At 43.1% G+C, this 25,733-nt stretch overlaps 2 protein-coding genes across 2 annotated transcripts in view; one reads left to right on the top strand and one right to left on the bottom strand.

The window, feature by feature from the left end:
* Positions 1-2,878: 2,878 nt before the first annotated feature.
* MICOS10 (mitochondrial contact site and cristae organizing system subunit 10) lies at positions 2,879-17,419 on the bottom strand. Its single transcript, XM_008503677.2, has 4 exons — positions 17,292-17,419; positions 6,710-6,757; positions 6,011-6,120; positions 2,879-3,123 (listed from the first exon to the last, which is right to left on the bottom strand). The coding sequence occupies exons 1-4, from the start codon at positions 17,356-17,358 to the stop codon at positions 3,115-3,117; spliced, it is 234 nt and encodes a 77-aa protein (XP_008501899.1). The 5' UTR covers positions 17,359-17,419; the 3' UTR covers positions 2,879-3,114.
* CAPZB (capping actin protein of muscle Z-line subunit beta) overlaps positions 16,712-25,733 on the top strand; it is a 73,447-nt gene continuing 64,425 nt past the window's right edge. Inside the window, exon 1 of the mRNA XM_030463436.1 lies at positions 16,712-16,880. The gene's annotated coding sequence lies outside the window, so the exon portion shown is untranslated. The remainder of the gene's footprint in view (positions 16,881-25,733) is intronic.

The following is a 25,733-nucleotide window of genomic DNA, read 5'->3' on the forward strand; positions in this document are numbered from 1 at the left end:
ACCTTTCCACCCCCCTTAATCCCATCTGTTTAGTTTGTAAATTCTCCAGGGCAGAGACTGGTTTTTATTTGTGTGTACAGCACCACATACAGCAAGGTCCTGCTCTTGGCTAAGGCTCCCAGGCACAACTGAAATACAAAGAAAAGACACTATCTTGATCAAACATGAAGAACTGGGACAAACAACAGAAAAGCAGCTTGATATTTTTTTCCCTGCAGTCTCTGCTTCTCTGTGACTAGTTTATTCATCTCAAAGGCTCAGCTGACATCTAATCAAGCTGTTAGAGAGTCAGATTTGTGGGCAGTCAAGCAGTTATGGAGTTGTAAAATGGTCAAAACCAGTTTCATTCAGCTTCTTTTTTCTTTTTTTCCTTCTTCTCCATAGGTATAGTTTCTTTATTCACTGTATACTCATTTTCCTATCAAGGTTGCACCAGAGTGATACAGTAACTTCTCCACTAAAAGGTCTCATTACTTTGGGTAGGGACACCTGACTTTTTTAGGCCTATCTTGTTTGCACTTTGGTACCGATCCAAATCACGCTACAGTTAGAGGAGGCAGTGATTTCAGCAGGGAAAGAAGGAAAAATGAGATAGTTTCCAGATGAGTGTATTAGACTAAATTTAACATGCCTTTTGGTACTTAGAATTTCCACTTTTCCCCCTTCCATTTATGTAATTAGAAATCAAGTAGCAGGAAATTGTTCCTATTCCAACCTCAGTTGGGAACACTATGGTCTCATTCCCATAGAGGGAAACAGGAGATGTGTAAATCACAAGGAGACACTTTGCACAGCTCACATGGACAGGTTCAAAAACAGGTTTTGAAGAATATAACTTTAATTAAACCAAAATAAATACATGCCCATTATGTGTTAGTAATATATGCATAAATATATCTTACCACAAAGAAAAAGCAAGGCAGCTGTGAAAAATAAAGTTAAGTTCTTACCACATTTAAAAAACAAAGTTTTACATTTCCCTTTTTTTAAGTTGTGCAGTTTTTCACGCTAGTGGATTTCATATTAATGACCAAGAACATTTGTTCTAAGTAGTCTCACTTGAGCAATAAAGGACACATTATGAATCCACAACTACAATGGTACCCTCTGAGTCACAAGGCCAGAAGAACCACTTGATCATGGGTCACAGTAAATCATATTAATTAAGAATTAATCCATATTTGAAGTAAAGCAGAGCACAACAGGGCAGGACAACTTATTACCAAGGACATTAAATAACAATGGAACCCAACATCATCAGATACCACAGCACTAGCTAAAGCTTATTCTGCATGTTGTCAGTTGTTATACTCTGAGTGTTGCTACAGCTTTTGGTTCTCCTGTTTCTTACCCAGGTTGATGTTCTTCTCTCCAGCTGAACCCACTGGCTTACCAGACTGCTAGCATCAATCACAGCACACACACACACACACACAGAGAAAACCCAAACACTTTCCAAACCACAGAAGAGCTATGGCTCAAAAGTACATAGTTCAAATTAAAAATTGGGACCAGATAAAATTATTCAAAATTGGGAAGAAAGAAAGAGATCCTGTTTCCAATGTGCTGTTTCGACCTGACTGACGAACGCAGTCCAGCAAGGGAGGAGGTGGAAAAACAAGGACATGCTCAATCAATGGTCCTGGATGGTATCATGCTCTGACAGTCTTTAATGCTGCTCTGGCATTAAAACTGTTTTATTTCATAAGTCCATTGCTCTAGGCAAGCTCTTCAGTTTCTGTCAACACTGGGCACAGCTCAACATGTTTCTTTGGTGCACAAAATCCACACACAAGTGTGTGGGGAGATGTGGAAGTGCAGGACTGCTCTAGCACCCAGACCAACTCTGTCCCATTGCTCAGAAAGATAAGGAGTTTTTCAAGCTCTCTGAACTCAGAAGATTGCCCCTCAGTCCATTCCCTTCCTTCTTTTGGCATGGTTTAAAAAAGCAAACATTGCACAACTTATTTTCCATTGCGTTTTCCTTTCTGAAGAGGAATATATTTTGTCACTCTTCCATCTGTCAGCATGTAACAGACCAGGCTTTCAACAAAGGAGAATTCGTATCAGCCTAAACCATTCCTTTTCTGTCTCAGGACATGCATTTATACTTTATGCTACATGGACTGTATGCAGCAAGCATGGGACAAAGAAATTAGGTCTTTGAGATCCATGTCAATACCTAGAAAATTGTGCTGAATAAAAAAAGTGGTGAAGACAACCTCTTGAGTCAGGAGATGAACAGTAGACATGTCAACAAGTAATTACAAGGACTGGGATAAACAGGACTACTTGGACCAGTGACTTTCCAAGGTAGTAAAGAGCTTATTTGTGACCCATTCCCAGACACTGAACACCCTGTATGTTCTGCCACCAAAGAGGGGTGAAAAAACAATCAAACTAAAGGGAAAGCTTAGAGACAGCTGGCACATTTATCAGTTTAATACACCCACTATCCTGGGAAGTTTCAAATTCAGGTCACTCCATGACTCAAAGCTGCAAGAGACAGCACTGGTTAGCTGCATCAGTCACACAGTCAGGATCTGCACTTTTGGATTCTGCCTCTTTGCAGAGGACAAAAATTCCAGTTTTAAAGGGCAACTGTACAAACAGGACATAGGAGTATTTATATTCCTCTCCAAACACCGGCCCAAGCAGCAGGGGTCTAGTGGGTGATTTATGAGGTGGGAATGCTTCTTTGAACTGCATGTTAGATGGGGGTTGCCTTTCCAGAGGAGAGAGGAACATAGAACTTCTGTCTTTTCTGAAGAGCTCTCACAGTGGCTTTCACCCAGGTGTCCACAGCTGCTACATACTCAAAATGAAGTCCTCTCCTTCCATTCTCTCTCTCACTCACATACAAAGTCAACACACCAGAGAAGGCCATTTTTCTTTTATTTATTTCCCAGAAGAGCTCTTCCTCGCACTTTCCAGACATGATACAAAACAAGCAACAGAACTTTGTTTCATGTACAGAAACAGTTTGTTGGAGTATAAAGAGTTACTGGTGACCGTTACTGAAGAATGTTGGCTTATTCCAGGGGCACTTCAGTATTCCTGAGGAATAATCATTGATTTCTCCTTCCTTCCCACTGGGATAGTCTTAGCCATTAGTCACTGTTCCTGTAAAGCAAGAAGGCTTATATTATTAAAAAGCCATTTGGGTTCCTTACATGGAAGGTGCTGCAGGATATTAAGAAAGCCACATAGCTTCAAAATATTTCAAGAAGGCAGGAGAACATCTGCATCCTTGGGTAGACTGAGAGTATGGTGAGGTTAAGCAGCTATATTCATGCCAGAAGCATGCCACATTTTCATGCAGCTAAGCCTCTATTCTGATAAAATGGGGACTTCAAACCCAACATTATTGTTGAAGTTAAGCTTTCCACAGACTGGATAGAGATCAGATAGATATCAAAGCCACAAAGGGCAGGAGGAAAGGCTCCAGTTGCCAAACTTCTTGTATTGTTGCACATCAATATAATTCATATTGCAATCAAAACACAGGGCTGTGGAGTTTTGGGTGATAAATAATACAGGCTAAATAACCTGAAAAATATGATACTTTATTTTGCAAGGAAACCTTAGGCCATATAATTCTCAGCCATATCATTTTAAGCCTTGAAATAATTGCTACATCTTGATTTTCAATTCAGCTGAAGTCACAGTGACATTCGCTTGATCAAATTACTTATAAAGCTCTCAGAACCTTATGACCACAATTGAGAAATTTTCTGCATTTTAAGTGGTCTCTTGACTTAGATGAATGACTCTTGTATTGGTGTCAGCGTTTCATGATCAGCTTACTAACCCAAAGGATGGGCAGTGTGATGATCCAAGTTACAGCTACAACAGCTGTGAAGTTGCTTTGCAGTCTCCTGAGTATTGGAAATCATGAAGGTCCTCTGGCCTGAGTGTCATTCTCACTTAAGATTCAGAATTAAGAACTTGATCCTGAAGAATCCAGACTGGATAAAGCCCCGAGTAACCTGGTCTGATCTCACAGCTGACCCCAGTCTGAGGTCAGACTAGATGACCTCCTTGAAGTCCTTCCAACTTGGTTTATCCCATGATCCTATGAACTTGACAGGTTTGGAAAACAAGAAATAATTTAGTTCAAGCTAATCTGTGTTACATTTCTCTCTTAATAAAGCTGATTTTTTTGTAGAATCTCACATTTCAACAAGCTAGCATTTGAACAGAAACAGTTTTGAAAAGAAAACACAACAGTATTTTATAGGAAAAAAAGAACCAACAAAACAGATGAGTGATAATGCAACAATATTTTCCATGCTCCTAACCAACAGAAATGAAATAATTTTCTTCTAATAACCCTGTAGCTATTATCCATGACATGACACTTTGAAGAGAATTAATGGCATTAACCATTATATGGCTTCATCTGTGTCTTCCCTCTCTCACCATGTTCAGCTCTTTCTGACAGAGAGAGCTAGTGGAGACAGTGCACTGGAAACTGTTTGTCTATCCTTGTGCCACGCAGGCAGTTGTACTTCTTCTGTGAAGTGTTCTTTCAATTACCTCATGCTGGGAAGGACCACCCTTGCTCCAGAGCACAGATTAGTCCTTAATTCAAACAAAATCCTTTGCTAGGCTGACCTGAAAGTCAGTTTTCTGTTGCTCAGCATCCCTAGTAACAAGCATCCTTGAATGAACAATGCTTTTCCAGAATAGAGGAACAGGGCATTTACCATTCACATGCAGCCAGACATGGCATTCCAGTTTCTTTTTGGAGGCAGAAATTGGAGGAATACACTCAGGATGGTGTGGAAAGCTGACACATTTTGATGTTAACAAAGCTGGCCAGAAGAATCATGGACAGACTTAATTCTGGGCTGTAGCTGGAAATGTTGTATCAGTTGCATCTTAGTCACAGTTTGCTTCTCTGTGTTGCTATCCAAAATACTTTCATCTGAAGCTGTTGTTCAAGAGTCTTGTTATTGTTTCCCTTTCTTTACAGGCAGCTGAAGACAGTATTTATAAAAAGGTTTGTCTGGCAGGGCTGCAGAATGCTGGCAAAAATTCATCTGCCACTAAATCTGCAGAGGACCAGACTCAATTTATAGCTGTAGATGCATCAGGACAAAGCCCAACAACAGCCTCAGGCCTCCTTCAGCAGGCAGACGAGCAATACATGAACAATTTGTGCACTCTGTGTACTTGCTATAAAAAGCTCCTGGCAGAATATTTTACCTCGGTACTTTTTGAAGTGCTAAAATAATTCTAATTACATCCTGGTGGGAGCCTCTCCACTAGTACCAGTAAAATGCTTTCAGTAGGATGTGTCTGTGTGGATGCAAACCATGCATGGCAAATCCCATCTTTTTCCAGGTGCCACAATGATAGATTACCATAAGAACAGCCCCAGCTTTGACATGGAGTCTGTTTATGGGTTTAGTGCACTGTATGCAGTTTGCAAGTGATCAAATGGCTCCTGCTCATTCATCTATTCTGAAATACTTTATCTCTGCATGGTCAATGATAATACTGAAATAAATTATCCTCTTCATAACTATTTAAAGTCTACAATTTTTTCAGACTATTATATTACTATCCAGCCAAATAAGCAACAGAACTTAGAAGTACTTACTGTTTTCATGTTGCAAACCCTCCTCCACTGAAGATGAAAGACCTGCTTCCACAGGCAAATCTACCTGACATAACTCAGTTACTTTGTAGTTCATTTCTTTCTAACTTTAGCACAGAATCTTACCATTAATTCAGTTTTTCAGCTTTTCTAAAGTGTATTTTTTCATGTGTTTTCAGGTTGTGGGAAAACCTACCTGCAGGATCTGTTAAATTAAAGCTGTGTGTTTTAGTCTAGTAAGTTTACTGCTAACCACACCAGACTTGAAAAATTCCTGAAGAGTAGGACCCACCACCTCCTTCAGCAAGACAAGTTTCTCCTTACTAAGGCAGAGTAAGGACATGTAAATGGTGTCTTAATGCTGACTTAGAAACCAATTAACAGTGACTGCTAATTGATACTTACCTTTACAAATTTACCATGGAGAAGATACGGAGACTGGAAGTCATGTTGACAATTGGAGTAAGCCATTCCTAACCCCATCCCTGACCCAAAAGCAATAGGCCATGTCCTTCCTGTAGGGGAAGGCAAGGAGAGAAGAAAAGTTAAGGTCAAGCAAAGCTGTTCACCTTACTTAACAGAAACAGTATTGTTAAACAAGGACCAGAAGAGAATAAATTACTAGAAGATGCATATTAGGCATTTCCAAGTCTTAAAATTAGCTAAAGACCAGACTGTTTCAGAATAACAAGAATAAGACATGGTATTTAGAATGTAATGGAGAGCAATCTCTGAAATCAAGATATTACTGAAAATTATGCTGTTACTAAAGCATAACTAAAAAGAGACTTTAGATCAGCTTTAAAACCCTGGCAAGACTGGCATAAACTGATGTCTAGACACATGGCTCCAGTAATTTAGCTCAGGGTTTCCTGCAATTCCAGAATTTGAGCTGAGCACAGCAGGAGCTTAGAGAGATGCAATGCACAACAGCTTTGTTACACAACAGTTAAAGTAACTCCATTTCAACTGAAAAGATGTGACCAATAATAAAAGAATTAACACCCTGATTCAGTTTTAAATGCCTCAGATTTCTCATTTTTAAACTGTACCTACAATAGAAACAAGGAAACCTGGCTGTGAATATTACTGCAGTATACTTACTTTTGAAGAAGATGACTGAGAAAACAATTCCTAACCCAAATCCAGCACCTGTAGGAAGAAATGCAGCAAGTGAGGACTAAGATAAGGCAAAGCAATGGAAAATTTAATTCTTCACAGTAATTCTTCCAACTCGGGAATATCAGACTCCATGTTATTCAGCACACCAAACAAAAATGTCCTTAAATAGCAATGAAAAAAAAAATAAAATAAAAAACCAACTAAAATTGTTTTCCTAAATAACTGTAAGCAGCTAATTCAGATTAGTATCCCAACATATACAAGTACATTATCATAAATATTTGGGAAACAAATGAGACTCTCATCCCAGGGAAAATTACTGAATTTCCATCACCATCTCCAGTGTAGAATTAAGATTTATTTGGCTCGTTGCCAGCAAATGAGAAACACTTAAATGAAAACTTAGTGTCCTTGAGCTTTAGATTTTGCAGATGAGTATCTTTTTATATTTCGTTTATCTCACTACTTTAACTACTTCAATGTGTGTCCTGAGGGCAGCAAAACTTTGATGCTTTGTGTTACCCTATACCTTGCAAAAGAAAGCTCCAGGCTGCTTATCTTTCACATCCACAACTTTCATTATGAAGCATATTTAAACACATTAGGAATGAATGACTTTTCACAACCTTATACTATATATAGAAGTAACTGCAGTAGTTGAAAAAAAAAAAAAAAAAAAAAAGTTTCCAGCACCATTAAAAAAACTCTTCTGGCATATTTAAAAATCTTTTTTGCTTTCCTTGGATGGTGTGCTTATGATTTTTTGCAAGAAGTCAGGCAAGTCTGCAAAACTCCTCTGATGACTCAATAAATATAACAGGGAAAACTTTGAGCTCAGTGAGTAAATTCTACCTTTATGTTCACTACAGACAAGAACTTTAGATAAGGCACAGAAGTACGGGAGTTTAAAGAAAAAAAAAACACTTCTGCATATGCTCATTCAAAAAACAATTAACAGTTTTGGGTTTATTTTGTGGCAAACACACCCATTATGGGTTTCAATTCTCTCAATACAAGAAATCTAACCTCGGTATGCTGCGTTCTTTAATTAAAAGACATAATACTTTTATTTTAAATAGTTCTAAAAGCATGTGATCCTTACTCAAGCTCCTGTTGAACACATTATGAAGTGGGTTGGATCCAGAAGAATGCCAAAGAATCCTATACCGCCTTGGCCTATGGGAGTCTGTTTCTTTTTTAAAGTTTCCTTCTGCTCTTTAAACCTTTTTTCTTGCAAAAAGCGTATTAATGGTGGCTCCTACTGAGGTACAGATTACTAAAACAAGACTCACTGCACTAAATAATAAATTAACTAAGCACCTCATGTTTTCCATAGATCAAAAAACCTTGAATATTAGAAGAGAGATGACAAAATTATGTTTACTCCCCTGTTAGGACTTCACTATCCATATTTAGCTGAAAACTAGAGTTGCTTTTGGAAACTCTTTTCTCTTTACTACAGATTTTCAATTGTGACAGAGGTAACTACTTTACCAGGTCATTACAAGGCTGGAGTAGGCTTACAAAACACGCAATTGCAGGGAAGAACTTTGACTGCCTGCCAAGTGGTCCTGACATAATTCTCCCAGACATTTTGGAAACTGCACATTTTGCAGAAGGTCAGGTTTTCACCCTGATCATTTGCACAGCTTAGAGAAAATCTCAGTTCCTCAGCTGTCTGGTCAGGGCTTCAGGCTTTTTCTGCAGTTCAGAGAGCAAGAGCTACACTGCTTGGAGCATCTCCTATGAACAGCTCACTACTCTTCTGTCACTGCCCAGCATTTATATGCAGACTGGAAGAACCATCATGCATCACCAAAGCATCCCTGCTAATTCCTCCACTCCCCCTCCCCACACAGAGCTTTCCTTTTGCACCTTTGCTAGAACACAGCTGGTGTTGGCTCTCACAGAATGTTTATGCTATTAGGACTAATTCCTATCTTAAAGAATTCATCCAACGGACAAGGGTTTGGCCTGCTGACCTGACAGCCTCTGCCAGGCTTTTCCAACACTATGGAGTTCTGCTGCCTTTTTTCCTTTGGGGCTGTGGGACTGTAGGTTTGAAAAGGACCTTTTGGAAGGAATGACTCTCTGTTGAGACAGCACTAGGCGTTGTTTGAACTGTCCAGCTCAGAAGGGCTATGACGCAGTGAGCGATACTGGTTCTGCACTTTCCTGTCCAAGAGAAGATCCCCCTCTGCCAAGGCAAACAATTTAGCTAATCAATGAGAAACGGTTTACAGGATGACAAATTTTGCATCATCTCAATGCAGAGCCTGGGCAGTTTCTAATGTCACCACATTTTCCAAGTTACCAGGCAAACCCACATTCTTTTTAGCCGTGTGATGGTAAACTGCTCCTTTTTGTTTTGCCTTAAGAAAAGCCTGAACTAAGGAAGCAGCTCTGGTTAATGAAGTTTCTTTCCAGATACACCCAGAAATCTTCATTATCTTGTATTCTCTTCACCTCCTTCAGATGCTCTCTCACATTACAGCCCCCCTTGGGAGGGCTCCACACAGATACCATCAATGCTGTTTCCTCTTGGCCATGGGGGAAGGCACTGTATGCACTCGAAGGTGAAAAATTTCTTAGTTTGGCCAACTTCAATTCAGCCTAAACCTGAAACAAAACCAAGGTCTTCTGCCACACTAATACCCAACACAACTGTTAAAAAGATGTGGTCCAGCATGACTGACTCGTGTCTTTCTCAATAAAGCTTTTTTTTCTGAAGCAGTAAAGCTGAAAGGATTCCTCTTTTTCATAAAAATGCAATTTTAATGCTATTTTATGCTATCACTGCTCCCTGTTCCAGCAAGAAGGGGAGCAGAGCAGCTGATGAGTTTAATAGGATGATGGTAAGATAGCTGGGGCTCTCTTTTAAGTAATGAAAATGCTACAGAGATGTAAAGGAGATCTGACAGCTAATGGCTTGTTGTTTTCTGTGCAAGAAAGTGATTTGTGAACCAAAGCCAAAAACATACATTAGCCTCCCTCAATCCCAAAAGCAGTTAGGTTCATTCTTTTTCTTACTGATGAATAAACTACAGTCTATGCTGAAAACTGTTTCCAACACCCTATCAACAAGAAATGTTCCAATCTGCCCTCTCACATCAGCCAAAAAGCACTTGCTTTTCATTACTTGCTTCCAACTTAAAGCCAGAAGCTTTAGCTACATTTAATTTCTTAGCCCATCTGGTTAAGAACCTATTTCTGTGGATAGTTTGTCACTAATCTTCATTCCACTAGAAAGTATTTTGTGGTTACGTGGTCATTTCCTGTACCTCCAGCACCAAGGGGGAGCTAAACCATCTTGTCTTGGAAGCAAAGTAATGTGTTTCACTTTAATTCTATCTAAAATTACACCAGAGATAAACAATGACAAAGCTGTTGATGAGTTTTACAGGTTTAAGTTCTCACATGCTCAATTTCCTTTTAAAGAGGCAACATGTTGTTTCAAAGAGCCTCCCACCTGACCAGGGGACACTCACACTGCAGCTGTTTCTACTAAAGATCAGCACCTCTAGGCCAGGCTTTAACTTCATAACAATAAAACATGAAAGGTTTATCTTACAATAAAAACAAACGAACATGGAAACACTAAGGGCTTGATTCATGCCCAACACATTTTCCCTCCCTTTCTTGCATGACAGGCTCTTTGGAGGAAAAGGCCACAGGAAAGACTACAATGCATTTTTCACCTCCTTTGACAGTTTAAAATGTTTAACTAGAAAAACAGTCTCTTTCACCTTACATCCATCACTTCAGCTTCAACTCCTTTACAGTGTCAACAGGGGCAGGATGGTTTTGTGGACATCTTATTCCTGCTCCCCAGTAAGCATCCAGATCATCCAGACCAACACAGCTACAAGGAATTGGTGTAAGGCAGCAAGCCCAGCCTCCAAAACTTTTTCATTCTCCTTTTTTTGGCTCATCCACCTTCCAAGAAAAATGTCACACTACCTCAAATCAATCTAACACACAGAAGAGCACGTGCCACATACCCAATAGGATATAATAAAACTGTCTGGGAGAGAAACACAAATCTTCTGGATGGGCTCTGGCCCCATAAGAACATCTGGGAAGAGCTTTTTTCATAAATTTAATCAACAGTCCCTCCAACAGCAATACTGCTTGGTTCTGTCCTAGGCTACCCAAGTAGCTACGGGCTGAAGCAGTTTTAAGACTGCCACATCTACATATACTTTTCTTCAATAGCTTGAAACTTAAAATAGAAAGATTAAAATATGCTCATTAACATCTGACAAATGTGTTGCTGTTACTATAGCAGCTGGAAGTTTTTAAACTACTAGATAGTTTTCTTTTTGTCATCAGATTATCTTCCCCTGCCATTCCTTACACACAAATACAGAGCTTCAGCCTCCTCTCCCTCAGATTCTGTTAAATTACAATTTACTGATGAATTAATCGATTTACAACTGACTGAAATAAAATGAAGATGGAACTCCTGGAAGATGGCTTCTTCCTTCCAAGAATATGGCAACTGCTCTCTACAGACAAGACTCTCTAAATAGGTCAGGGACTTGTCCCAACAGAGAATATTTCTTCCCAGCTACAAGGACAACTTCCATCAGGACCAAGAAAATCTATCAAGCTTGGCTAGCTTCTCTCTGGGGACAGTGAGAGCAACAGCTTCAAGGTTCAACAGCATGGACCTGATGCACTGGAAGTTTCAAATGAGCATCAACTCAGCTCAGCACTAAGATTTGCTTTAGGTAAATAAATACCACCCCACCCTCAACCACACAAAAAGCCAAGATCTTCAAATCTAAAAAGAAAAAAGTAGTCAAGGAACTCCCAAACTACGTTCTCCTTTAGCTGAAGGGTGATCCATCCTGCTCCACTCCAATCCCCCTTTTAGAAAATAGACAATTGTTCTGCAAAAATGGTGAGGAGATTCTTCTTCAGACACCAGGACTTAGCAACAGTGAGAAATCCAAGACCATGAAATCACTTATTTACAGAGAGAATTAATTTTAAGAGGACTCTTAGCAAGGCATTATATTTTCTTCAAACACCAACTCTGAAGCTTTCATTCTCATCTCCCCCACTGTGTGGATTGTTTACATAGCAGACAGAAAAATGAGCAAGGACACAAGAAGAAAACATAGTGAAACTATACACCAAGTTCTTGAGGAAGAAGCAGTGGAAAAAAAGTGTTTTGTTTTCCTCTAGCATTTGCCTTTAGTAACACAGAATACTTGGAATGACAGGATATAAATATCCAAATACCATTATAATACAAAAATCCTGACATGTTTTCAGGGGCCACTTTCACCCTTCAGCACTCCTACAGCTCAACTGCTGCCCCAAGGCTAACCCTAGATAAACACCAGATGGGCACCCAGCAGCAGGAGGGATGGCCCTTAGCCCACCATCTCCCCAGCAATCACAGCCAGTCTTGAAGCCAGGCCAGAAACTTTTTATCCTTACCCTGGTGAATGAGCTGGTGAGATGAGGGGGCACACACACACACACACACATTTCCCCCCTCTTTTAAAAGGGGAAGGGGAGAAGAGTGGAGGCTGCTCTTTGAATCAGCACAAAAGATCTCAATCCTGCATCAAGCTTCCAGACAAGATCAGGGCTCACTCACTTTAGAAATAGATAGCTAAAAAAATCAGCAAGATACTGATAGAGAAAATACCCGACTGAAAATGAGAGAAAACACCCGACTGAAAACTCTGCCCTTACTGCAGTAAATATGCCACTAGTGAAAACAACTGCATTGCTAAAAAGAAAAGTAAACATATCCACATGAGGCTTTTGCAAGGCTAAGGACAAGGGTTGGCAGTCACACCATACCTATCCAATGTAGGTTGACCATCAGTGATGGTCTACTGGCCCAGCTAAGAAAAAGAGGCAATTTTGAGCATGAACTGTTCCAGTGGCACCTCACCAGCAGAAATGCTAAGGAAAGAAGCCTGATCCTTCTCAAATATCTTCCAATCGATTTATTATTCTCAAGGATGAGCCAGCAGCCCTGAAAGGAGTTTTGTGAACTAAATCTGATGTAAAAGAACAGAAACTTGTTGCCACCTACTGCTGTAACTTGTCTTCCAAAAGACCCGACATTTTACCCCTGCACCAGCCATGAGCAATTAATATTTACACTACTTGGTCTGCTACAAGATGCAACTGGTAGAATCTGATCTTCTGCACAACAAAGGAAAATAACTTGGAGTTACAAACAAAGCTCACATAACAATGCAGCATGTGCTTGTGTAATGTTTGTGTTCCCCAGCATTAGAAACAAAATCCCAAACTAAGAACAAGTTTTTTGACTTGTAGTTGAGATTGCATGGCCAGGTTACACCAAAAAACAACAACAACAAAAAAACTCCACGAAAACCCAAACCAAAACAACAACAAAAAACCCAAACACACTTCAAAACTTGAGTTTCAGGATTTCTGTTTATTTACAGAAAGTCTAAGCCAGTATTCAGAAAAGTATGCTCAAATTTTGTCATTAGATAGACTGACTTTATCCCTCTCATAACCATGTGAAGGATTATTTTAAAATACTGACATTGCAAACCCTGCAGTGATTCTTTTTGAAATATTCAATCTGTATCATGACAAAAACAACACAATTTCACCCCTGCTGTTAACAGGTCAGATGATGCAAGCCAGAAGAAATAATGTAATAGTTGAAGGAGAATTCAAAGTGCCCTTTTCTCTTAAGAAAAATTCCTATTAAATGGAAATTAGAGGCATTTTATTTTAAGATGTCAAAACAGAGGATTAGTGGAAAGAACATTACTACACTGGGTTATTTACAAGCTTCCAGGCTGAATTTTGGTTAAACACAGACATACATCAAAATATTTATCTTCTGAAAAAAAACATTAAGTTCAGCACAGCAACTTAGCCCACAAGCCAAGTAAAGGGCTTTCCTAGGGTTACCTTTCAACATCAGGTAAATTACAATTAATTTAAAACTACACCAGTTTCAAAACAAACCAATACACAAAGGTACACAACTTTCCCCTCCCACACATACTCTTTATTACCTCCCTATTCCCTGGCATTTAGTAATAATTTCTCCAAAATTATAGCCTCACGGAGAAAAAAAGAACTATGCCAGTCCTTCATGAGTAATTGTCTTTCCAAATAAAAGGCATGAACTACCAATCAGTTAAGCAAACAAGAAATCCTTTAAGCAGGGTATGAAGCTGGCATGAAGGAGGAAGACCACACCACTACTTACTCCCCAGTCCTCTCTCTGCGGACCTCTGCTGATAAAAAGGAAGAAACAGTTGCGAAGGTTGGACAGCACACAGGAATTTATAACAAAGAAATCAGTATCAGAAAGAAAGCTGGAAAGGCAAATCAAATTATTTAAATGATTGTCCAGGTGAAAAGTCCTAAGAAGGATGCAGAGCTGAAGCCAGCAAGATCTGAATCACCCATGAGAGAAGCTGCCCAGCCAGCCAAGAAAAATCCATCCCACTACACACAAACACTGTGGCTACAGCAAGATTCAGAAAGGGGAACAAAGGTACCCAGACCCATCCTCAGCATTAGCAAAACAAATACTTGTCAGTCCTAATAAAAAGGAGGTGAGTAGGTAAACTCCATTTCACAATGTTTGGATCCTTTGTGCAGGTTCAGTTTTACAGGACCTAACGGCTGGAAATTAAGTGCTGCCTTAGCAACGCCTGACAACGTAGTTTGTTTTGAACTAACAGGAAGGAGTTTTAATTCTAAATTACAAGCTGAACTAGGTAGTGACCAAGAGGTCAAAAATATAACACAGCATTCCAAAAGGTGTAGTGCCAGATAAATATGTATTTTGAACATTTTAGTGGCAGGAGTTTCTGCCAAGAGCTTCATCTCCATCTAAAACAGTGCAAGTCCAAACAACACAGCCAGCTACAAACACTGGCTTGAACAAGTGGAGTGGAAAGCCTGAGACCAACACAACATCAGACAGGCTGCAGAGCCCCCAAGAACTCCTTCAAACCATCCTAATAAAGTCATCCTGACAGCTGCTACCTCCCCCTTTCACTCTCTTCTGTTTCCCATGTCCCTCCAGCCCTCTAATTAATCCACAGGAGTTCTGTCCCTACAGTTCTCACAGGCACTGGAAAACTGTCAAGGTTTCAGGAATTCAGTGCTTTCCTTTATTTACAGGGGCTGGGATAGGAAAACAAAGGGCTAATCCCAATGTTTGCTCTTCCTCAGCCACTGGCTGGAAAGATGTGTCCTGCAACAGTGCTCAGGAAGGATGTTAAGGAATGTACAGGAAGGAAACTGTGGCCACTAAAAAAAGAAATCTGGCAAAGAAGAGAGGATTTAGTAAACTTTGATATCCCATACAACAATAACAAAATTCTCAAGTGAAAACCTATTTATTTTCTTTCTCCCTTTCCACTATAACAATTGCCCTTGATAGTTTATTGGGCACTCCAGGAAACTTCACAGTATTACAAAAAAGATCACCAAAATCAGGCTTTTGAAGTCCCTGCAGAGAAAACCACTTCACAAAGACAGTCTGGGAAAGTCTGTGCTACCAGCACTCAGCTGGCAGTCTGCACAGCTGGGCCACCAACTCACTTCACATTTGAAGACCATAACCATCTTCAGTCACAAATTACTCAAGTACCAAGCAACTGTTGGGTGGTTCTGGTTTCCAACATTCATACCAACACTTTTCTTATTACTACCATGGAGGAGTTTGCCAGCACAGAGTTACTGGGTCAGTCATAAAAGCACACAAAACCAAAATACTATCACACATGAAGAAAAACACGTGCCTCAGGCCACCACCTAGGGTTTAGTGCTATGGACAAAATTAAAGAGCTGCAGTCCACATGACATTCTGGGTCAATTTGATGAAAATCTTGAATTTTACCATGACCTTTACTCAACACCCTCACAAAGCTAAAACTGGGAAGCCTTGGTCTACAATACTAGTGCAGAAAGCCTGCAAACACTTTGTTGTTGTTGTTGTTGTCACCTCAGGATGGAAGCAAACACCAAATTAAAATGCAAAGACTACTGGAAAGATCTGCTGCATCAAAAATCAACCCTACATCCTCTTCTTTCAGCCTCCTGGAGTAACTTTCCCTGTCCAGGATTCCTACATGTGCAGCTGCAGCATGTAACAAACTCTTGTTTATAATTCAGCATACTTAATATTTTATGATAAAGCAACCAGTGTTATGAAACATAAACATATCTCGATATGTTTGTCAAAGAAACCTGAATAGAATTACATCAGGCAAAATATTGCTCTGGAGCACTTGACACTTTTCAAAGGCCTCTTATAAGCAATGGAAATTTCAGTTTGCTTACAATTATTAAGCATCTATTCTAATGGAACAGTATTAGGCAACTAAAACCCCTAGTTCCACATCAGCTTTCAAGCAGGCCACTAGAGCAACACGTAATAAACATTCATGTTCTTCAGATACTATTTAGGGCTCTAAAAGAGACTTCTGCACCCACATGGAACATTTACCTTTTGTTTCTGACACTTCCCTTCTACCTCTATGAATTGCATTTAAAGATTTGCTCTGGTACACACATTTTGTAAAGCCACAACCTCTATCCAGTCGATTTGCTAGCCTGCCACAGGCTGTGCAAACACCTTTACAATCACTCCTAAAGCTCATGGTTGTAAGCAACATGTCATGAATGGTTTGTTGCAGCCCAGCAGGCATGCGTATAGCCCTAACTGTAATGACAAACAAGCACACAAGAAAATCCACAGAACAATTACTCTCCTTAAAAGCAATGGTACAACGATCTGCAGGGCTGGGGCACCGGGTGGAAAGCTTCTCAATGTCAAACTGCACACTCTCTACTAAGCAACACATGCCAAAGCTATCAGTGTGTCACGACACATACTGCTTTTAATAAACACAGCCCACCTCGTACTCGGAGTCCTACCATCAGCTCTGCAGGCTGCACACATTTCCAAAAGCAAGCTGGCGTCACAGTGAAACTAAAGGCGGGCAAGGTCGTGGCACTGGAGGACCCTGCCTGCCCAGCGCCCATTCATTCGGGGCAGGAAGGGTCCCGCGGGCCCCGGAGCTCAGCGCAGAGGGAGATTTCCTACGGAAATTTCCTATTTTCCACAGAGAGAGTAACCAGAGATCAAAACCCACCCTCTGCCACCGGATCGCGGGTAAGACGAGACCCAGTCAGGGAAAAGAGCCCTGGGGCGACCATGGGAGCGGGAAAAGCGGGGGTCCGTGCCCGCGGCCAAGGTCACCTTGCCAGGCCCGGAGCCTCCCGGCTCTCTCCCGCTCCACCAAGCCCCGACCCCCGGGGGCAGCGCTGCCCTGCGGTTGAGGCCCAAGCGGCGGGACACCCCGCCGTTCCGCCAGGCTCCACAGTGCGGCAAGGAGGCCGCCGGCCTAGGCCGGGCCCTGAGTGGCGGGGGACACCGGGCCTCACAGGGCCTCTCCTCAGCCGCACCGACCGCCACGCGGAGCCAGGCGAGAGACGGCAGAACTCCCAACGCCGGAGCGCCCGGGCCGGCCGCCACTGCTCCTCCCTCGGTCCTCCCCCTCCGCCCTGGCCTCCCCGCCCTTACCCAGCTTGACGGCGGAGTCCGCCAGACACCGGTCCCACTTCCTGCCCAGCTCGCCCTCCGACGCCATCTTGGCCGTCCCCTCCCACCTTAGGCCGTGCCCTCGCCTCCTCCCCCGGGTAAATCTCGCGAGATCTGCTAGCACGGGTGATCGGCGGAGCGCCAGATCTCGCGAGATTTCTCTCCCTCCCCGTCCCGGCCTCTGTTGTCAAGGTTACCGGCGGGGGGGCGCGATGGCCGCTGCGCTCGATCTTGGGACTAGCCCAAAAGTCCGGGTTTTCCCCCTAGGATTGGGCTGACCACAGCCTCAGCCTTTCCTAGACCCCGCTCCTCAGCCAGGGCTCCCGTTTGTGTCCTTGTGAAGCCTCAGCCTAAGACAGGATCCCCGTCCTCTCAGTGGCCGGCGGCTTGGGCCCACCCCCGTTGGGCTTATCCCCTCAGGGCTCTCACCTCAGTCATGGTGAGAGCCGATTCTTCGCTGTTGGATCCCATCTTGTTCGCTCAGGGTTGAAGATATCCTGCTGGACACACATTCCTGTGTAGGTTTTCCCTCACCAAGGTCCTGCGTGTTGCACAGCTCCTGGATCTTTGCTGGCTGGCCTCCACATCTCTGCAGGGCCTGAAATGAGGTACAGGTGTGTGAAAAAACAGTTGTTGCCAATCCCCATCAGCGTCCCAGAGATCAACTTTTTCATTACGAACATGCTAGCGCAAGGGAAAAACAGCTGAATAATAACAAGGAAGAAACAAACAAAAAAGTCATGTTCAATAACTTAGTTCCATACAGGAGGATGCTAAAATTAAGAGTAAGGAGTTGTGGGAAGGGTTTTCCATGATGTATGAGTCCTTGGCACATCCCAAAGTATGTAGAACTAGGAATGTAAGTGTGAATAGTTTCAAATTAATTTTACATTGCAAATGTTGTGTAGGCTTGCTGGAATTCATTCTCCAGAAGCTTTGTGAAAAAAATAGAGTGTTTTTCAAGTAATAATGTTCCCATTCCCACTTACTAAGGTAATTTTTATCTGTGATTACTTCTGTTTATTTCTTCAAGTTATGACAGTTACCAAGTTGGAGAGGAAGGGGCAAGAGGTGGCTCTGCTGCTTTATAAAGCTTTTCTTTGAAAAGTCAGTTAAAGATTGAAGCAACAAATGTAACTCCCATAACGTCCCCCATAGCATTCTCCTGAAAAAGCTGTCAGCCCACAGCTTGGACAGGAGCACCCTGTGCTGGGTTAGGAACTGGCTGGAGGGCCGGGCCCAGAGAGTGGTGCTGAACGGGGCTGCATCAAAATGGCGGCCGGTCACTAGTGGTGTCCCCCAGGGATCAGTGTTGGGCCTGGTTCTGTTTAGTATCTTTATCGACGACTTAGACGAAGGGATTGAGTCCATCATCAGCAAATTCGCAGATGACACCAAGCTGGGAGGAAGTGTGGACCAACTCGAAGGCAGGAGGGCTCTGCAGAGGGACCTGGACAGACTGGAGAGCTGGGCCGATCCCAACGGGATGAGGTTCAACAAGGCCAAGTGCCGGGTCCTGCACTTTGGCCACAACAACCCCATGGGGAGCTCCAGGCTGGGGACAGAGTGGCTGAGAGCAGCCAGGCAGAAAGGGACCTGGGAGTCTGGATTGCCAGGAAGCTGAACATGAGCCAGCAGTGTGCCCAGGTGGCCAAGAAGGCCACTGGCATCCTGGCCTGTATCAGAAACAGCGTCACCAGCAGGTCCAGGGAAGTGATTCTTCCCCTGTACTCAGCGCTGGTTAGGCCACACCTCGAGTACTGTGTCCAGTTCTGGGCCCCTCAGTTTAAGAAGGATGTAGAGGTCCTGGAACAAGTCCAAAGGAGGGCAACCAGGCTGGTGAAGGGACTCGAGCACAGGCCCTTTGAGGAGAGGCTGAGAGAGCTGGGGGTGTTCAGCCTGGAGAAGAGGAGGCTCAGGGGAGACCTCATTGCTGTCTACAACTCCCTGAAAGGAGGCTGTAGCGATGTGGGAACTGGACTCTTTTCACAGACGACCTTCAACAAGACAAGAGGACACAGTCTTAAGTTGTGCCAGGGGAGGTTTAGGTTAGATATTAGAAAGAATTTCTTCACGGAGAGGGTGATCAGGCTATGGAATGGACTGCCCGGTGAGGTGGGAGATTCTCCGTCCCTGGAGACATTTAAAAAAAGACTGGATGTGGCACTCAGTGCCATGGTCTAGCAACTGCTCCGGTGGGTCAAGGGTTGGACTAGATGATCTCTGAGGTCCCTTCCAACCCGGCTAATTCTATGATTCTATGATTCTATGAACTCAGGGCTCTCTGAAGCTGGCAGTTTTTTTCTATAGTTATTCTTGTTTGTGGTCTTACATTTTCCTTAGAAGTGTAACTGGTTTTGATCTAGAGCAATGATGAAAGATTTTTCCTGTATTTGGTTTGGTTCAACTCCTTCACATATCACTGAACAATCACAATTGCCTATTATGTTTATGCAGTTCAAAAATCTAACTTCTCATTTTTAACTTGTTTTTTTGGAAGGCACATGGTTAAACCCTTGTAGGTTCAAGAGGTTTCCTTGGAGAAGGCAGTTCTTGTTCTTTTGTAAAGTGAGCTTCCTTTTCTCTTCCTCCCCCTGCAATTTTCTCCAATCAGTTTGTATTGCTGCAGAATTGGTATCAAAAATAGAACCATGCATCAAGTTACCTACAAAAACACCAACAGGATCAAGCAGTTTTTTCCCTGACTACATAAAGCAGTATTTTCTGAAGCCACTGACTCAATGTGCCAGCTCCACCCTCCCATTCTCAAACAGCTCTGGAAAATATCAAGAGAAGGAAGCCTCTAGAATTATTATTACCCCCCAACTCCCAAAGTAAATTCTAGAAAATGGTGTCTAAACCAACCCAGAAACATGATCTCCTCTGGCAAAAAATACCTGGCTGGGTCCAATGTGTATTCTCACTTGACACTCATTTAAGACTGTTGGGCTTTCTGGAAAAGGCTGTTTCTTTGGGAAAGAGGGAAGCAGTGGTGAGCTGTTGGACTTTAAGACACTTCATACAGGGTTGTTTTGCCATCTAACACATGATTTTGACAGCCTTGTGTCAGGAACCTGGTGCATTTAACCCTCTGGAACAGTTCAGTGGGATTGTTTTTGAAATGTCTGGCTTCCTTCTGAGGTACCAGTCTCTGCTTCTCTTAAATCCCAGCCTCACTGAGTGATCAGAGGAGGCTCTGGAAAAGCTTAGGCATTAAAGATCTAGAACACATTCTCTGTACCCCTTCCCCACACCAGGGAAAAATTAAGGCAGGAGGGAATGTGTCCAAAGGCAGCCTTTTCTCTCCATTGCTATAGTTACTTGGAAATTAGACCCTCTCAGTGTAATACTGAATATTTCTTATTGTCTGATGCCAAGGTGATGTTCAGAACATGCACTTTTGAAAAGCCTTTTTTTTTTGCATTTTACACCCCAGCATGTGCTGTCCCAGGGTTCCTTCCCTTCCTTCTCCCTACAGACTCTCTTCTTTCTTTCCACTAAATCAATATCTGGAAAAAGTGGGGCTGAAATGGAGTCAGAAAGCTTCAAGAATGCCTTGGTCTGATGAAAGTCAAATTGTAGTAGTTTCATCAACAGCTTTCTAAACTATATACCTAATTTGAGCTGTGTGTTAAATTAGTCTCTCTACTACTACTCTCATACTAAAGATCAGCTGTTCACATCAACATACCACTGGTTACTTTTCCACCAGCCAGCCATCAGACAAGCTGGAGGCAGAATCAGGGATCCAAGATGATTAAGCACCACTATTATTCTTCAAAACTGATATTTCCCTGGTACCAGGTGGAAGATGCCATGCAGAGGGCACATCTGTACACACCTGTGGAGGTGAGGAGCTTCTCTGGGGCTGCACCAGCCAGAATTTGAAGCCCTTTTTCATCGTAACAGACTTTATTTTAGCTGTTAGCCCAAGCTAACAGGATAGGATGGTTCACCCTCACCCCAATAGTTTTTGTTTTAAAACATCCAAGCAAGCTTCTTTTCAATCTTGATCCTTCCCCACGATTACCTCTTCCACTGTTTTTTCACAGGATCCCATCACATCCCTCCTGTCAGTTCCCCACTGGATACTAACATGCTCTTGATCTCCTCCTTTCCAAAGAACACACATGGAAGTTCTCCCATGGTTTGAAATAACATTCATCACCTCCCACATGCACATTTTTTTCTTTTCCTGCCAAGAGTAGCAATGATCTGCATAGGAGGAGAGCAGTGTAGGAGTTCTCTGCTTGAAATGGTTGACACATCCTTTGTGATGACCCCCACGTTGCTGTCTGTCCTTCCAGAATGCTTTTGTGTCACCGAGAGAGTCAGAGCTGGGTAGGAAACTTCAACTCTACCTCCACTCCAGTTTGTTGGGTGTCTCCACTCATGGATACAAGGCATGTTCAGATACTGATGCTTTTTTTTTGTCTTTGAGGCCTTGCTGCTAGCTAAGCAACAAGCAATAAAAACCTAAATCTGAAGTCTGAGAGCAAAGAACCCCCTCCTGAGCAGGGCTCTTCCCTAAAATGGGGAAGGTGCCAGAGGCTCCATTAAGTCTCCTTTCCTATCCTTATTGATTTCATGGGGCAGGCAGGCAGATCCCATGGGGATGAACAGTATTCTGAAGTCTGAGGTAGACTTGCATGAGAAGAGACAGCTCATGGAACAGAGTGAAAGAATATGCTGGTTTTTCATGATCAATATGCTTAGGTTGATCAGCAAATCCATTTTGTGTCTGTGCTGAGATGTTTTCATGCTAGTTTGGCAAAGCTGATGTAATGTTGGAGTCAGGAGGGTGGTATGGCTGGTCCCAGGGGTCAGGTGGGGCTGGTTGAAATGCAACTTTGGATAAGATGTGGCCCAGCTCCTTGTGCTTATTCTGCTCTCAGCTGTTCTTGCTGTGAAGAGGAAGTTTGTCCCAAAGAGGAAAGCACTGACATTGAAACAATGGGTGGGGTTTTCTGCCTCTGATCCTACAGGCACCCCTGTGGCATTTCTCCTCTTGATTTGATGTGTGCTACTTGGTGATCATTTTTCAGTTTAGCAGCAGAATCATAGAATCACAGAATCATAGAATTGGCTGGGTTGGAAGGGACCTCAGAGATCATCAAGTCCAACCCTTGAACCACCGTTGCAGTTGCTAGACCATGGCACTGAGTGCCACATCCAGGCTCTTTTTAAATATCTCCAGGGATGGAGAATCCACTACTTCCCTGGGCAGCCCATTCCAATGCCTGATCACCCTCTCCAGAAAAAAATTCTTTCTAATATCCAACCTAAACTTCCCCTGGCACAATCTAAGACCCTGCCCTCTTGTCTTGTTGAAAGTCGTCAGGCAAAAGAGACCAACGCCCACCCGGCTACAGCCTCCTTTCAGGGAGTTGTAGACAGCAATGAGGTCTCCCCTGAGCCGCCTCTTCTTTAGGCTGAACAGCCCCAGCTCCCTCAGCCTCTCCTCATAGGGTCTGTGCTCGAGTCCCTTCACCAGCCTAGTTGCCCTCCTGTGGACCTGCTCCAGCACCTCAATCTCCTTCCTGAGCTGAGGGGCCCAGAACTGGACACAGGACTCAAGCTGTGGCCTCACAAGTGCTGAGTACAGGGGCAGAATCCCTTCCCTGGACCTGCTGGCCACGCTGTTCCTTATACAGGCCAGGATGCCATTGGCCTTCTTGGCCACCTGGGCACACTGCTGGCTCATGGTCACCTTCCTGTCAATGCAGACTCCCAGGTCCCTTTCTGCCTGGCTGCTCTCAGCCACTCTGTGCCCAGCCTGTAGCGCTGCATGGGCCAAAGTGCATGTTGTGGCCAAAGTGCAGGACCCAGCGCTTGGCTGTTGAACCTCATCCCGTTGGGATCGTCCCAACTCTCCAGTCTGTCCAGGTCCCTCTGCAGAGCCCTCCTGCCTTCCAGCTGATCGACACTCTCCGCCAGCTTAGTGTCGTCTGTGAACTTGCTGATGATGGACTCAATCCCCTCATCTAAATCATCAATAAAGATATTGAACAGAACTGGGCCCAACACTGATCCCTGGGGGACACCACAGCTGCCATTTTGATGCAGCCCCGTTCAGCACCACTCTCTGGGCCCGGCCCTCCAGCCAGTTCCTAACCCAGCACAGGGTGCTCCTGTCCAAGCTGTGGGCTGACAGCTTTTTCAGGAGGATGCTGTGGGAGACAGTGTCAAAGGCCTTGCTGAAGTCCAGGTAGACCACATCCACAGCCTTCCCCTCATCCACCAGACGGGTCATCTGATCATAAAAGGAGATCAGGTTGGTCAGGCATGACCTGCTCTTTCTAAACCCGTGCTGGCTGGGTCTGATCCCTTGTCCATCCTGCAGGTGCTGTGTGATTGCACTGAGGATGATCTGTTCCATGACCCTGCCAGGCACTGAGGTCAGGCTGACGGGCCTGTAGTTTCCTGGGTAGAAAGAGTAGAAGGTCTCCCACAGTGTATTGATAGGGGGGTTGTAATGAACAAGCTTGCAGAAGAGTGTTTTTTAGCCCTTGCAGTATGTTTTTCCATTTGTCCATGTCACTGGCTAATTCTATACAGATTCTAACCAGTGAACTGTTGACTATTGTATTCAGAAAGAATCCAGGCCCTTCTAATTCTTTTGGCTGGTATATTAGCAAGCTTTAAGTGGACTGCAACGTGCCAAGGAAAAAGGAAAGGAACGGAAAGTTTTGTTTCTTTCTGGTGCATTTAATCAGCTTCTCCTTGATGCTTTTTTAATGACAAGCTGCAGGCATGATTACTACAGTTAATGACCAAGTTTGACAGGAATGTTCTCAATACTCCCTTTGCTCAGGCTAAAAACATTTCTGAAAGCCCCTGTCAATCAAGCTTGCTGGGCTGAAAATATATAACTGAAAGAGCAATTGCAAGCACAGAAATAAACAGCATCCTAGGATATGCAGCTAAGTGGGATACACTGGAAAACCAGCAATCCCAGAAGTTTTACAGTTCATTATTCTGGACTGATACTTTTTTAAAAGGCCTCGTAGTCCTTTTCTCAACAAGCATTGCTGGATTTCTGCAGGTGAGATTTCAAATATATCTCAGCCACATTTCTCCATCTTCTTTTAAACATTTTGTGGAATCCAGTTGGATTGAAATCTTTGGAACATGTGAAACATGTGGCTGCAAATATCTCCAAGGCATGTCCAGATACAATGTTCTCAAAATGCTGAAATTAAATGGTTGTTACTAGTGGATGAGTATTTTACTTTATAAGTGAAAAAAAAAAATTAAATGATTCTTCTCTGTCCAAGATCTGGACCCAGGTTGCAGAGATGTGACTTCTCTTTAAAACAACTCTGCTAAATAAATACCCTCTCTGGATGGGGCTTCAGCTGAGCAGCTGTCTGCTCTCAGTCTGTGACAGGGATGTGAAACATGACTGGGGTTACCCATTTAGGCAAAACAAATGTAAGAAAATGATCAAAGGCAGAAAAACCTTGTGCCACCAGCAATATGCATGTTTGAGAGATGTGTACCCTTGAATTTCTCTGCTGTTACTGTGACAGTGCTGAGCTGGTAGTAGAATGTCTCATTTTGGGCCACTATATGGACATCTTGGGTTGCCAGTTTTATTGTCTTTTATATAAATGAAATGCTTGGAAAAATTGGAAAAAAAGTTTGGTTTTAGCATTCTTTTCAAAGAAATGGGGGGGATGCCTCAAACCTCTCACTAAAAGGTGAAAGAGACCTGGGGGTCCTGGTAGACAAGAGGATGACCATGAGCCAGCAATGTGCCCTTGTGGCCAAGAAGGCCAATGGCATCCTGGGGTGCATTAGAAAGGGTGTGGTTAGTAGGTCAAGAGAGGTTCTCCTCCCCCTCTATTCTGCATTGGTGAGGCCACACCTGGAGTATTGTGTCCAGTTCTGGGCCCCTCAGTTCAAGAAGGACAGGGAAGTGCTTGAAAGAGTCCAGCGCAGAGCTACTAAGATGATTAAGGGAGTGGAACATCTCCCTTATGAGGAAAGGCTGAGGGAGCTGGGTCTCTTTAGTTTGGAGAAAAGGAGACTGAGGGGTGACCTCATCAATGTGTTCAAATATGTAAGGGGTGAGTGTCAGGGAGATGGAGTTAGGCTTTTCTCAGTGGTGACCAGTGATAGGACAAGGGGTAATGGGTGTAAATTGGAGCACAGGAGGTTCAAGTTGAATATTCGAAAAAATGTTTTTCCTGTAAGGGTGACAGAGCCCTGGAACAGGCTGCCCAGGGGGGTCGTGGAGTCTCCTTCACTGGAGACATTCAAAACCCGCCTGGACACGTTCCTATGCGAAGTGCTCTAGGTGGCCCTGCTCTGGCAGGGGGGGTTGGACTAGATGATCTTTCGAGGTCCCTTCCAACCCCTAGGATTCTATGATTCTAAATGGGCAGTATGTTGTTTTTCATTAACCATGATATCTTGATG

Source organism: Calypte anna, chromosome 21, assembly GCF_003957555.1.
Source record: "Calypte anna isolate BGI_N300 chromosome 21, bCalAnn1_v1.p, whole genome shotgun sequence".
NCBI lineage: Eukaryota > Metazoa > Chordata > Aves > Apodiformes > Trochilidae > Calypte > Calypte anna.

What these genes read in the sequence shown, in the direction of transcription:
- MICOS10 (XM_008503677.2), bottom strand. Translation starts at nt 17,358, where the DNA reads ATGGCGTCGGAGGGCGAGCTGGGCAGGAAGTGGGACCGGTGTCTGGCG. An exon ending in GGACTCCGCCGTCAAGCTGG is followed by an intron (nt 6,758 to 17,291) that starts GTAAGGGCGGGG and finishes TTCTTCCTACAG; the next exon opens with GTGCTGGATTTGGGTTAGGA. An exon ending in CTCAGTCATCTTCTTCAAAA is followed by an intron (nt 6,121 to 6,709) that starts GTAAGTATACTG and finishes CTTCCCCTACAG; the next exon opens with GAAGGACATGGCCTATTGCT.